General features: G+C 39.4%; 2 protein-coding genes across 4 annotated transcripts in view; both read left to right on the top strand.

Annotated features, from left to right (window-relative positions):
• The first annotated feature begins 104 nt into the window (after positions 1 to 104).
• LOC110974744 (Golgi apparatus protein 1-like) lies at positions 105 to 10645 on the top strand. Of its 2 annotated transcripts, none has more exons than XM_087131650.1 (10): positions 105 to 857; positions 1061 to 1238; positions 1618 to 1832; positions 3833 to 3954; positions 5019 to 5217; positions 5477 to 5512; positions 5785 to 5961; positions 7167 to 7287; positions 7837 to 7943; positions 8489 to 10645. In XM_087131650.1, the coding sequence occupies exons 1-10, from the start codon at positions 312 to 314 to the stop codon at positions 8573 to 8575; spliced, it is 1788 nt and encodes a 595-aa protein (XP_086987776.1). In that variant the 5' UTR covers positions 105 to 311; the 3' UTR covers positions 8576 to 10645. The 2 variants fall into 2 exon arrangements, with proteins under 2 accessions (XP_086987776.1, XP_086987775.1); XM_087131649.1 differs by having other exon boundaries at positions 8395 to 10645.
• An 803-nt stretch (positions 10646 to 11448) lies between these two features.
• Positions 11449 to 13728, top strand: part of LOC110974759 (Golgi apparatus protein 1-like) — a 33772-nt gene continuing 31492 nt past the window's right edge. Inside the window, exon 1 of one of the 2 annotated variants that reach the window (XM_087131651.1) lies at positions 11449 to 12193. In XM_087131651.1, the coding sequence (XP_086987777.1) occupies positions 11558 to 12193 (636 nt within the window). In that variant the 5' untranslated portion in view covers positions 11449 to 11557. The remainder of the gene's footprint in view (positions 12194 to 13728) is intronic. The other variant, XM_087131652.1, reaches the window with a different exon arrangement.

The following is a 13728-nucleotide window of genomic DNA, read 5'->3' as shown; positions in this document are numbered from 1 at the left end:
AAGATGATGGAAAAAATGCCCCTCCTCTCCCAACATTATATCCACGCCTCCTTTTGAATTCAAGTTCAAGTCTTGAGGGCGACATACTACTACTGTAGTACTTGTACATACGCAGACCTAGAGCCATCCCATCGAAGGTCACGTATACCGCGTCGGCCCGGCAAATCAACATGTGTACTGGTATTATATGAAACTGACTGTATCACGTAGGAATTTCAGTTCCAAACACAATTATTCGCCTATGTGGTACCGGCGTTGAGTGTAAGTTTTGACTTCCAAAATATCTAGAGATCTGCTTCCATGTTAGCAACATGGCATCTGGTCTACTCTTCTTGGCAACGTGCATTACTTTGCTTTCCCGGGTTTGCCTAGGGGATCGGGAGTTCGTACCACCACCACAGTTACAACCAGCACCAGTCGGCTCCAATACTAACAATCCTGCTGGTGGGCAGGGCTTGGTAATGCCGGAGGCAGGTGACAACGTGGCCCGTGGAAATAGTGGGACTAGGTTTGCTCCATTGATAGACCAAAGACAGCCAGCTCAATTTCATGGGCAAGGACAAACCAGACAGTGGGTTGGTCGAAATTTTGTACAGGAACTCCAAAGGCAAAGAAGATCTGGTAATGGAAGACCTTCAGATCCACCAGTGCCTGGGCAACGGCAATGGGGTAGTCGTGGATATGTCACGCCGAATCCGTATCCAGCACCAGGCCCAGGGCAGGCAGGAAGACCTTCAAATCGACCAATGAGAATTAACGACAATCCACAATGCCGAGAAGATGTTGCACATTTATGTGGTAAAAATGCACGAGGCAACAACTTTTCAGTGCTTGATTGCCTGCAGAATGCCAGAGAGGTGGGTATATTAAACTTCCCCAGCAGGCCTAGCTAGATTTTATGGGAATGGTTTGACTGTGACATGCCATCTTTGTCATGATGCATGTCTTGGGTCGTATGATGATGATGTCCTCAACTGTGACACCTTGTCAAGACTTATGTGAATTGTACATTGGAGGCCCAGTTTCTATCTGGTTTATTTGTCATTTTGTCATTCTACAGTGTCGCAACAAACTCACAACCCGTCAGAAGGTGGCCAGCGTGGATGCCAAAGCAAATTATTGGCTGTTTAGGAAATGTAAAATCAAGAAGACAAAATGTAACAGGCCAAAGGACTCACAAAACCGAGAATTCCGACTCTCCAAACTTTTGATCTGTTTGGAAGAAGCCAAGCACAACAGTAAGTATCTTCAAATTTAGAATCTTTTGGCCAAGTTAGAAAAGTGAAAAAATGAATTTATTAGCTTCATGCCCAATCCACTCAGTGCCTTCATGGACCTCTAAGAAATTTGAGGGATTTGTTGGATTGAGGAAGGCACAACCTGGCCACTGCTTTTAACATTGGGTACAAAATCATATGGAAGTTCAATGGACAAAGAATTTGCCATGGTTTCCTGCAGAATGGTTGATTTAGGAGTATTTGGGAAGGGTTCGAGTAAAACTCCTCATCCAAGAAATAGGGAAAATGTAAAACCGTAACATGTTTCACTTGTTTTATATTTAAACTTACATTCAAACTAAGATAGAAGGACACTAATAATTGACGTTTAATTAAACAGACATAAAGCTGAGTGGAGACTGTGTAGCTGAGCTGGAAGAGACAAGAAAGAGCCTGATGGAAGACTATATGATCAACCCAGAGATCATCACCATGTGCAAGGATGAGATTGGTAATCACTGCTCAGGACTTGAGCGTGGAGGCAAGACCCTACACTGCTTGATGAAACTGACCCAAGAGAAACCCCCCAAATTGGGTCAAGATTGTGAAAAGGCTGTAAGTAGAAAACATGCATAGGCAAGTTTGGAAAAGTTACATTGCAAGAAAGAAGACAAGCAAACCTCAAAAAACGGGTTGTGTATGTGGGTAGTATCTTTTTTTCTTGAAAAGTTTTTGGGTAAAACATATCAGGGTGGGAAACTCTAAAATTTAAAAGTGATTGTTTATGAAAATTTTTCGGCTATGTACGAAAGGTTTTGATTTGAATATGACAAGCAGCAAAAACTGGAATGTAATATGTATGGTGAAGTGGCTTAAAATATCTGTAGAGTAGCAGGTTGGGTTTGAATATTTCATACAGCAATGACTATCTCCAAGTTTCTGCAAAAACATGCTTTTATCTACAAAATCATGCCTTTAAATGAAAGACAAAGAAATTAACTGATACAGATAAAACTTATACAGAAAATTCTTATGCGAATGCTCCTCCCTGGCCTGCAGCATGTTATCCACTATCACAACACATGCACCCACAATGAGCTGCTTCAACACAAAATGCTTCCTGTGATGTGTGAGCGTGATACAGTCTGAGCCCTGGACTGCTTTTGCATTTAATATCAGTGATAGTTTGCATACATTGAGCAGATGAAATGCACAAACAAATTGCAGCAATGGACAGTAGAGGGCATCATGTTAAAATCTGAACGGGCCCTGCGACTTTGCGTGGCGCTTGATCACGTTCACACCGACGACTAACACAAGACCCATTGACATATTATGAGAACAAAGTCAATTTTCAAGCCAAAAGAAAGTTTAAAATCTAAAACAGAAGCTTTGTGTGTAAAATAAGTGTGAGGGGCAACAACAGTATTAAAAAAATTTTTTGTTGAAAAAAGATGTAGGTTCACCGCAATTTGCAAGGTTGGGGCGGGTGACCGGAAACACAACTATTATTTTGTTTGGCCTAATGGAAGTAGGGTCAGTAATTCTCTGCTCACCCAATAGAATAAACAATGTTCCATTATTTCTTATTCTTTATTCCATTCGGTATGGAACCTCATAAATGTTTCCCTTAATTAAAATACATGAAGCACAGTTCCTTTATGATCTTTTATTGGGCACGTGATTTTCTAAAACAATTTATGGAGTACCCTTGAAACAGCTTTCAGCTTTGGAAACATACCCTGTGATGTTTGATTTCTTTATACATTTTTTATTCCTAACATGTTTGGTTTGGAGCAGTTTGATTTAAAATATGTGATAAGGTTTGTTCGGGTTTCTTTTTTTAATTGCATAAAATGCTTTATGACAATGAAGCCGGTCCTGGAACACTTTCTACTGTTTTATCGTCCAACTGGAAAATTATTTTCTCAACAAAAGTAACTAATTTAACATGCAGAAATCGCCTTGCATAATTAAACTGAAATTGTGATATACCTTAGCTTTCACCAGTTACCATGCCATTGCAGAAGTTGCTATGGCAACCCATTTCTGCAACAAATGGTTACCTTGGTATAGTTGCTATAGCTGGATGATTTTTGTGACAATCTGCCTCTCTGTTGGTGATCTAGATAGTACATGTTAATGTGCATCTCACCAAGCTACTTTTTTTTAAGATGGTTCAACATATTTAAATACATGTGTGTCTGTCAATATGGCCAGCTCTTTCTATGTCAGTCTGTTTTTGCTTCCCACCGGCAGCTACACTATGACCAGTTGTCCATGCAAAGGCAAATTATTCATTAATTTGAAATTAATGATTATAGTGTAAAAAAATCTCACCCACCTGTCACAAAACCAATGTAAAACAGATACTAAATGGGGCAGACTTAGATATTTAGGTAATATTTGATAACCAAGGGTGATATATCTGCAAAATAATGTTGGCCACCCATTTGAATGATAGGTGATCTGAGAAGGTCAGTTTGTGTGTATTGTCAGTTACAAATCCAACATCCATTTTTAGTAGAAATGCAAAACCATTAAATTGAATTAAATTTATACTTAGGAGAGGGTTTAACTTGTGATATAATTGTCCATGAATCTGTCTTCCACAGTTGCAAGATCTGGTAAAAACAGCTGACGCGGGAGCCAACTATCGAATTGATAAAGCGCTACACAAAGCTTGTAAACCAGTGAGGGATAAATTATGCAAGGATGTTGAAGCTGGAGATGCCAAGTAAGTTTAGTTGCGAGAAGAATTTAATCGAGAGAGCTTGAACATAGGAAAAGTGGACAATTAGTCACTCTACACCCCAGATACCCTCCAGATATTTCCCTCCCTTTTTATTTGGCCAGCATGGAGTTTGGAGGCAAGAGTTTATTCCATATTCAGAGACGGAGTACAGATGAGATAGAGGGATTTGTTGATGTGATAGATTACTGCTTTGGATTAGATTTCAGTGTCATTGTGACAGAAAGGCAATGAAATGGTCCGTGTTACTTAAAGTAGTTTCATGATTGAGCTTCAGAGCTTCATATTGCTAAGCGAATAGCCATGCAATTTCCATAGTGTTGTATTGGATACTTATATGTATCTCAATTTGCTCAGGACTTTGTATAAATTCACTGCTTACCTGTACTTGTGTGCTCGTACTAGTACTTTTATGTTACCTTTATATCCGCTCTTTGGAGTGGCAGTGGGGTTTAATGGTAAGGTGTTTATTTGAATAGTTGAGAAAAAGACACATGTTCTATCTAGGTGTTTGTCGTCATCCATCTGGCCACGTTTATGTAAACAATGGGTCTGCGTGGTATTCATTGATGATTTTGTTGTTAACAGGTGTTCAGTGTAGCTCATGCAAATTACAAACGCCAAGTCACAGAACAATCTCATGCTTGGAAATTGAAAGACGGTACCGGTATATAAACACAGATATGAAGATCAAATTCCAAATATTGTCCTGGATAAAGAGAATGGAATTCAAAAGCCAGTTGTTTCTTCTTTTGGGAGTTTTAGTTGAAGTTCAACTTTTCATTTTGATTTACATATTTCTTATTATATAATTTTTTTTGACTTGTCATGTGATACAGTCAACACTGTGGTCATATTCAGCTGACAGTGAGCTGTATGCAATATGTATTTTGTTAGCTTAGAAAGTCCTGAATGCACTTGACAACCAACTGGTTACCTAATCTATGAAAAGTTGTAGTCACAGAAATATTGTCATGATGAAAAGTACATACGGTACACTCTGACCTGGGCAGTGTTTCATTAGGAATAATTTTTCCTTGATTTCTTAGCTGCAAAACTGTCTTAACTAAGCGGTCCATCCAACGGAAGGAAGACTTTCGTCTAAACCCAAGAATGCAGAAAGCTTGTCGGCGTGACATGCCCAAGTTCTGCAGTGATGTCTTGGATAAATCCAAGAAGGAGGAATACAAAGAAAAGGAATTGGAGGGAGAAATGCTGCTTTGTCTCAAGAAGAAATTCCCCACCAAGGTGGGAACTTATTCATCTGCCTCAAAATTGCCTTCATGAATGAGGCCTTATTGACACGCAACAAAAGATATAAGAATAACCTAGTCGTCCAACTTTTGGATCATTTTAAGTAATAGTCAGTGGTTTAGCCATGATTCTTCACATCTGAAGTAATGACAAAAAAGGTTAGAAGATTTTTCTTGCTTCCTAATAATGCTGGAAAAGTTGGGTTTTTTAAACTCATTTGGTTTTAATTTACATGTATTTTGTTTTTCCTTAGTCTCTGTCACCGGATTGTGAGAATTACATCAGAGATGTAAGTTGAAAGGATTACCGATTTGTTTTTCTTGGTTTAAACTCAATTTCAAAATATTCTCAGTTGCCATACTTAAAAATGCCTTTGGATGCTGTGAAAAAAGTTCTTGTGAAATAATGCAAATGAGCAAGAAAGTTGTGGTGAAATATTTCTGTTCTTGTTTTTCTGAGGGCCAGTCATTTTCATGGATTTTTTTGTAACTTTAAAAAGTGGAATATTTACATCCATGTTTTTCTGCCTCTGTATGAATTTCATTGATTCTGTTTGTTTAGGCAATACAAGAAGCATCAATGGATATTAGGATGGATCCTGTCCTCTTCAGTGGGTGTCAGGATACAGCCAAGAGGCTTTGTTCTGAGGAATTGGAGACTCCAGGTCAAGGCTTAGTTGCGGAATGTCTTAAGACTAATTTATACAAGGGCAAAATCATTTCTCTCAAATGCCGTATGGTGAGCAACTGTATTTGATGGGTTTTTGAATCCAAATTTAATTCAGTGTAGTGTTTAACAGGGATGTGAAATCTCCACTTTTAACAGATTCCTGCTTTTTTGTTGACTGTGCCAAATTTCATTTTCCGCTTTTCTGCCGCCAATAGAGGGCTTCGTTACATGTGGCGCAGGGCTAAGTGCTTGTGTCATGCATTATTGTGCAGTTTTTACACACTTGATGCTCATAGTTTTGTTGGAGATTTTAAACATTTTTGGGACATAAACTCATCAAAATGTCAGTGCAACACAAATGTATCAAAGAAGCTCCGATTTGGATACAATCTTTGACCAGACCAATCTTCCATTTACAAATCTGCTGAAATGGATGTGAATGGAATACACCTTAGATGGGCGGCAACACAATTTGCGCTGGGAAAATCCATAAGCCTGGACGTACGATGTGCATTCTTTGTAATAAAGAATTTAAATTTTGAAAACATGGTCAAATTAAGTGGGAAAAGGGCCAACTCGCTCTGCAAACGTTGATATTTACAACTTTGGTATACTGGTTCATTTTAACCTTGAGGAAGTTTCAGGCAAATATGAAGATCATTGTTCAATTGAAAATATGCATAAATTGCTAGAAAAAAATGACCAACTTTTGCATCAGGAGGCTGTAAAATGCACCACAGAACTTCTACATTTAAAAATTTTCCTGAGCCCTTAAGCAGGCTCCAGACCCCACGCTATATATGCTTAGCGCTTGTAATATGGGCGATTCACAATGGTGCGCCTCCAAGAGTTTGCAACATATTGGCTAATCACGAAGTGCAAAATCTGTCAACCTATTGTGAATCACTCGTATTTCAGCCTTTTTAAGCTTTTTTAAATACTCCACTCACACCTTTGGTTAGAGTAACCATTGCTTCCACTGATGAACATCAGTTTTTTTTCAAGAAATGCATTGACACGTCCTCAAGAAATCTGATATTCATCTTCTTTAGCAAGTTTACCTCAGAGAGTCAGTAGTTGTGGAAATGTAATAAGCCCATTTGATAGGACAGGAACAGAAATAGATTGGAGTTGGTGAATTGAGGCCTGGGTTAACTTGTTAAGTTCAAGTGATTTCATTTCACTTATACGAATTCTAGTAGCTTCTAAGAAATTGTGAATAAACTGTGATATAATTTATGTAAATAAACATTTTTCTTAATTTTAATTTCCAGCAAGTGATACGCCTGCTTCAAGAGTGTCGCACTGATGTTCATATTGATACTCTCCTTTACAAAGCTTGTGCCTTAGACATCAAGCATTTCTGTGCAGGTATTCCACAAGGGGAAGGCCGACGTAAGTACTTCACCTGTCCACGTCAGGCTGCCTTCGAGAAAAATGTTAAAAACAGATGAAAGAGTCACCAGGAAAAAGTGGAATAGATACAAATAGGTTTTGTTACCAAGAGGCAGACTTAAAATGTGTTAATTTTGGCCGGATCTGATGAAAAGATTGGCAGTTGCTGTCATTTGTATACAGGTGAATTATAAACCATTTTTATTTAAATCATTTTTCCCAAGTATATTACTTTTACTTGAGTTTGTCTTAAATTTTGATATTTTGGTATAACCTGCATTATTTTCTGATATTGAGATGCCTTGCAGTCATTTTAAAGACAAGTAACTTTTTACCCTTGTTTCTGCCATTAAATTGCGTTTTCTGTTCGCAAATTGCTGGTATGGGTTTTTGAATGTACAAATCGGTAATTGTTCCTAGTTGTAGCACCAACTAACTGATTTTAAAATAGGTTACATTTTTTGTAAGTTCCTACTAGTGATTTTAAGTAAACCTGATTCCTGAAATACAAATGCCTTTAAATGATCATCTTATTCATCCTTGGTGCAGAGATGTCATGTCTACTTGAAGCTCTGGAGGACAGTACTGTCAAGCTGCATGCTGACTGTCAACGAATGCTGTCCGAACGCAAGGAAATGTGGCGTTATGCAATCAGAGTAAGTGACCATAATGCCAGCTTTATCCATAGATCACTTGTTTATTCAGTTCATTTCGTGTAAAAATACAAGGGCATGCTCTGTGTGGTTGTTATTGACGTGTTCTACCTGCAGTCATTATTGTAATTAATGAAGCCAGAACACACAATGTTTACTCATATCATCACTGAGGATTGCATGCTCTCCGATGTAAGTTTCCTGCAAGTTTTGCACCTTTTGCTCTTCAGAGTTTGAGGAAGGAAAGTAAGGTGTTAATGCTCTGAACCTAAAACAACGCAACTGCTCATGTAGTTGCATTTTTTAGACATAATCATTTGCTCTGCATTCATTCATGGCAGCATGGAACAGCATGGATCTCATAAGGTAATTTTCAAACTATTCCATATGAAAACAGCCAGTCTTCCTCTCACAGCTTTGACTCATTCTGTCTTTGTCATTTTTTCTCCCTTAGGAGTCCCCACCAAATTCATTCCCAGACCTAGCGGCAGCAATCAATGCACCTAAAGCCCGTGGTCATTTGCTCACCATCTTGTTCCTCATAATAGGAGTGCTGGGTTTTGGCGGACTGTACTGTTACAGTAGTCGACAGAAAATTCAGCACTAGAGGAAGACTGAACCATACCAACATCTGATGGGAGTCCTAAATCGGTGGCAGCAGTGGGATCAAACTGTGAAAGTACTGGTGATGAGACTGACACTGCAGCCAAGGGCATAGGATTTAAGCAAGATGCCACAGATGTGATCCAAACCTCAGTCACCTTGTGAGACATCAGGCCTTGAAGTACTCTAGAAGAAGCAGCAGCCTCATCCATTCTGTCTGTAGTGTCCAGTAGCTCTGAGAATACACCTGATGATGTGCCTTTGTTTAAACCCTAACATATTCAAAAGCTATGCAAATGATTAGTTTTTCTATAGAAACATTAATTCTGGAGAATCTTGCTTCAACGGCTGACCTTTTATAGTCCTTTATAGTGATCATACTCAGTTAAACCACACACAAGCACAAGCCAACATTGTTAACCCTGCAGCAAAGGTGTTTAAAAAGGTGGTTTTGATCCTAACAATTTTGTACATTCAATTTTGTCACTTGTATTTTATAAAGTACACACTTGTGTATACATGTATACAATATACAGTGTGTGATTACTCAGTAAGGAATTGTCTCTGTGTTTAGCTACATTAGCACTCAGATTTATCAAAGATCAGTAATAATGAATGTGTGAATGTAGTGTATGTTTAAAGCAAGCATAAATTTAAACCAACATGGCTTTTTTTTAAATGTTAGTATTTGGATCATTAGTTAAATGATTCAAGAAAATGTAAAGATAGAACAGTTTCTTTGTATAGCCACTGCACATTCCAGAAATGAAAATGATGTATGAAAACAAGACACCTGTCAACGGAGGTACTTGTAGTTACTCTTGTTTTCCTCTGCAAAAATTAACCACTAATGTACTCAACTCCACATATTTGGGACAAAACTACATCTCTACAGGTGGGACACAGTACATTTGCGTAACGGAAAATTAACGTGTTGAATTAAAGAGTAAAAACAAAAACGAGGGGTATTTGTGTATGTTTATATATGTTCAGTACTCTTGCAGAGAAAATACTGTGCAGTACATGTACGTGTTACTTGTAATTAGAAATATGAGGAACAAATCAAAATAACATTAATTTTTTGTTGAACGATAATTGTTAGCATTTGCAGTGTTTGCTAAAAGCAAAGACATTGGGTTTCATATTTCGGTTCTTTCAGAATTCAGGTATCAAAGAAACAAAATCAAACAGCCATAATTGTTTGGATAATGAATCTTTTGGTGTTCAAAAGATGGCAGTTTTTGGTTTAATTCATCTATGTTCAAGTTACATGAAAATAGTTTTAATGTCTGTGTTTTTTTTCTATTGTTTGTCTTGCTGGTTTTGCTTAATCACTTGTTGGGGGATTCTACATCGTCCACTGGGTTTGTCAAGTGGATCTTTTTTTAAGGGGGGGTTTCAACCGCAGTTGTTGGTCTGTGTATTGATTATTATTGTTTCAACTTTTTATCATTGTGCCATATGTTCAATGAAAATGCCAAAAGGGTGTTTTTAAAGGAAATTTTATATTTTATATATAGATATTATTTTTTTATTTTTTCTTTAATTTTCAAGAGAGACTAGTGAGCATATATTATGCCGTATATAGATGACTGTAACAAGGGCTTGGAATTATACCATCCTTTAAATTAGAATACCAGATTAAATTGTAACATTGCTCAATGGTTAAACCACCTAGGCACGTTAAACACAACTTCTTCAACAACGGCAAACTGAAAATGTTAAAGATCATGTGCGGGCAAGACTGGTTCTATTTGTTAACAGGTCTGCTGCCTGGATTATGCATTGGTGTTTGATTTAATGATAGAGTTGGTGCATATTTAAGGGATATCATATATATCTGTAAATGTGACTGATGTGTAGCAACAGCACTACCATGTGCTGCTACCTGGCATTCTTCTTGTTGCTGTCACCCCTGCTGTTGGCCTGTTTGCTGAGTATATATTCCCCACTGAAATAGAACCCTTGTGTATAAATCCTTAACGCATGTACCTTTTAGTTTTGAAGCAAAATTTTATATTTACTTAATTTTGGTACAGATGGTGTGTAGAATGACAGGTGAAGAGACTGAAATAAATGAGACATAGATCCCCACAAAAGAATTACCATTTCTTTATCACCAAGGTATGTTACAGGATATGTTACCTGGGATCTGGTTTCATTGACCTGAGGCTACAGATAAACTACAATCTTAACCATGTTAACGTGTGATGAGAAAAGGAATTTAGAGCAAAAATATCAGAAGAGAATTGTTATCAATACTTTGGACTGATATGGATGTCACCTGTTCGGTTTGGAAAACAAACTTCAACACAACAGTGTCGAGTGGTTCAGGGGGATGCACTCCTCGGTGAGGAACTGATGAATCATTGTCAGTGGAAACAATTTTTAGGTTTTTGACCAAGCGAATTGGCGATCTTCATCCCCTTTATTACTAAAAAAATCCATCCCTTTTCCTCCTATTACTTATTCATTTTTTAGAGGGGGAAGAGTTCCCCTGGCACCCCCCTGTGACGTCTATGGTCAGGATGGTGGCAATTCGTAGAACTTGATCATCCATTTCTCATGAATTTGACTGTAGAACTAACAAATACGCCTGAACCATGCGTCCTCTTGTTGAAAAGCGAATGGAAGAAAATGATGTTAGTCAATAGTAATTTCCCACTTTTATGAAAAGCGTTGATTAGCTGCAAAGTCGACCCTTAGCATCTTGCACTTCATGAAGATGAGAAAAATGCCCCTCCCCGTCTTCCCATCCTAGCAATCCACGCCGTCAATCAAATCAAGCTGTCGGCAGTGAGGGCGACATTCCGCAGAGCCGTGCTTGTGATATTATTATCTAATCAAAGGACTTGAACAAGTTTAGGTGTACATGGAAAACGTCATCACTTCCACGCCATCATCTTCACCGTACCGTACCGTGCTGTACCGTGCATGCAGTGTGCGTGGTAAGGTTTTGACCAGAGAGTTTTGACCTCCTGAATTCGTAACGTGGAAGAGATCCGCTGCGCAAGATGGCGTCTGGTCTACGTGTCTTCTTGGTAACGTGTGTTACTTTGTGCATTTTCCCCGCAATTCATGGGGAGTTTAATCCACAAGATGGTACAAACATTAGACAGAATAATGATCCCGCAAATGTTAGAGGGGACAGGTATCCAGTGAAGCGTGACGTTGGCGCTGGCGGCGGGCAGCGGCCACTGGGAGGTGCCGCAGCAATGCCTGCCCAGAGGGGATTCGGACCACAGCAACCTCAACAACAGTTCCAGCCAAATCCAAAGCTGGCGATCGCCCCAAATCCCAACAACCCTGGTGGGCAGGGCTTGGGAATGCTGAAGCAGCCAGGCATGCCAGGTGATGATATAGCCCGTGGAAATTTTGGACAAGGGGCTAGGTTTGACCAAGGCCAAAGACAACCAGGACAGCCAGGTCAACTGCCTGGGCAACAACGCGCGTGGGTTGGTCGTGGAGATGTTGCTCCAAAACCCTATCCGGCACCAGGACAAGGAAGACCTGACACTGGAAGACCTTCAAATCGACCAATGAGAATTAACGACAGTCCACAATGCCGAGAAGATGTTGCACATTTCTGTGGTAAAAATGCACGAGGCAACAACTTTTCAGTGCTTGATTGCCTGCAGAATGCCGGAGAGGTGGGTGTCCTTTGTTTTCCTTCCTAGGCCTATTAACTTTCATAACTTTGCTGTTGTCTCGTTGATGGTTTGCCAGTGGCTAGCCCCATTAATTTGGTCTACAGTACGCTGCACTCCCCTAGGGGAGCGTACCGTAGGCTTGCCCCACTAATACGACATGGACTCTCACTCCTCATCCATCCTTAGCCACACTTCCATATAAGCAATTTCGTGTCAGCGTACTGAACATTTTCGGCGCACCCACTTATCATCGTGGGCGTAATTTCTTTTGCATACGGACTAGATCCTTGACCTTTCCACTTTCTAAAAACCATTTATTGAATGATTTCACTCACGTTATTCAGGTATTTTCCAGTCTTTTTGCCTTTATCCATTCAATTTAACAGGCTCACTCTCTCAGTCGCCATCTTTAACCCTAACAGTACCTGGCATTGTTTGGCTTGGAGTACTCAGTACTACAAAATACTACGTAACACTCTGAGCCTGAAGGACCTCGACCTAGTGCTACAAATTACTATTTTGGCCAAGTTTATTCCATTGTTACTCGTACAGAGAACAATGAAACCATGCATTCATAGTGCCACAGCACTGTATGGTACATGGTCTTCTCTATTGTATTTTATGGCTTCAGAGAATAATAATGTCTTCTCCTCTTACAAGCGACAGGGCTGGGTACTACATTTTACTACTAAGTAGTACTTTGTAGCATTCGGGACTGTTAGTGTTAAAATAAGGTCGTTGAACATTACATCACTTGACCCCTTATCGTCTGGACGGCTGTTCCATGTCAAGACATATGTAATACGCGGACTGAGCGATAAGATACTATGTGTACCAATGGGCTCATCCAAAACTTTGGCAGCAGTTTAGATGTCTCGACATGAAACAGCCGCCGAGACGATGAGGGGTCAAGTGATGTAATAAATGGTATTTAGAAAGCGGAAAGGTCAAGGATCATGTCTGTGTGCAGAAGAAATTGTGCCCACGATGATATGTAGGTGCGCCGAAAATGTTCAGTACGCCGATACGAAACTGCGCATACTGATGTTTGGCTAAAGATGGGTCGGGAGTGAGACACGAGTGGGGCTAACCGTAGGCCACATTAATGGGGCTAGCCAGTGGCTAGCCCCACAAAAAATAGGGCTGTAGTGGCTCTCTTTTACAATCTGTCTCTTATCTGTCACCACCACACCCCTACTTCAAGGCATGTCCGAAATGCCTGAAACCCTAACTGCAGGATTGTCACAAACTTTGAATCGTAATATCTTCCGAAATGAGAATGACTCTGTAAACATAACACACACCTCCGTAATCAGCCTTGCATGATGTATAACAATGTCAATTTGGAATCCACATGCAGGGAAATAACTGTTCATTTTTACGGAACCCATTTAACAATTGACACCGTCACAAATTGTGTTCCAACATCCTGGAATGACCCATTTACAATGGATTCACATTACAGCATTCTAAGAGTGATCAAACTTATTGCAGTGCAGTATGTGGTTTTATGTACATGTACTATGTATGTGTGT

The sequence above is a fragment of the Acanthaster planci genome, unplaced genomic scaffold (assembly GCF_054643075.1).
Source record: "Acanthaster planci isolate LZ-2023a unplaced genomic scaffold, COTS_SCS Contig5, whole genome shotgun sequence".
Taxonomy (NCBI): domain Eukaryota; kingdom Metazoa; phylum Echinodermata; class Asteroidea; order Valvatida; family Acanthasteridae; genus Acanthaster; species Acanthaster planci.
This window is presented reverse-complemented; position numbering and strand designations above follow the sequence as displayed.

Bases quoted from the DNA above. Each gene is read 5' to 3' on its own strand.
- LOC110974744 (XM_087131649.1), top strand. From the start codon at position 312: ATGGCATCTGGTCTACTCTTCTTGGCAACGTGCATTACTTTGCTTTCC. The intron at 5,218-5,476 runs GTGGGAACTTAT...GTTTTTCCTTAG, and splicing joins AGAAGAAATTCCCCACCAAG to TCTCTGTCACCGGATTGTGA. The intron at 7,944-8,394 runs GTAAGTGACCAT...TTTCTCCCTTAG, and splicing joins TGTGGCGTTATGCAATCAGA to GAGTCCCCACCAAATTCATT.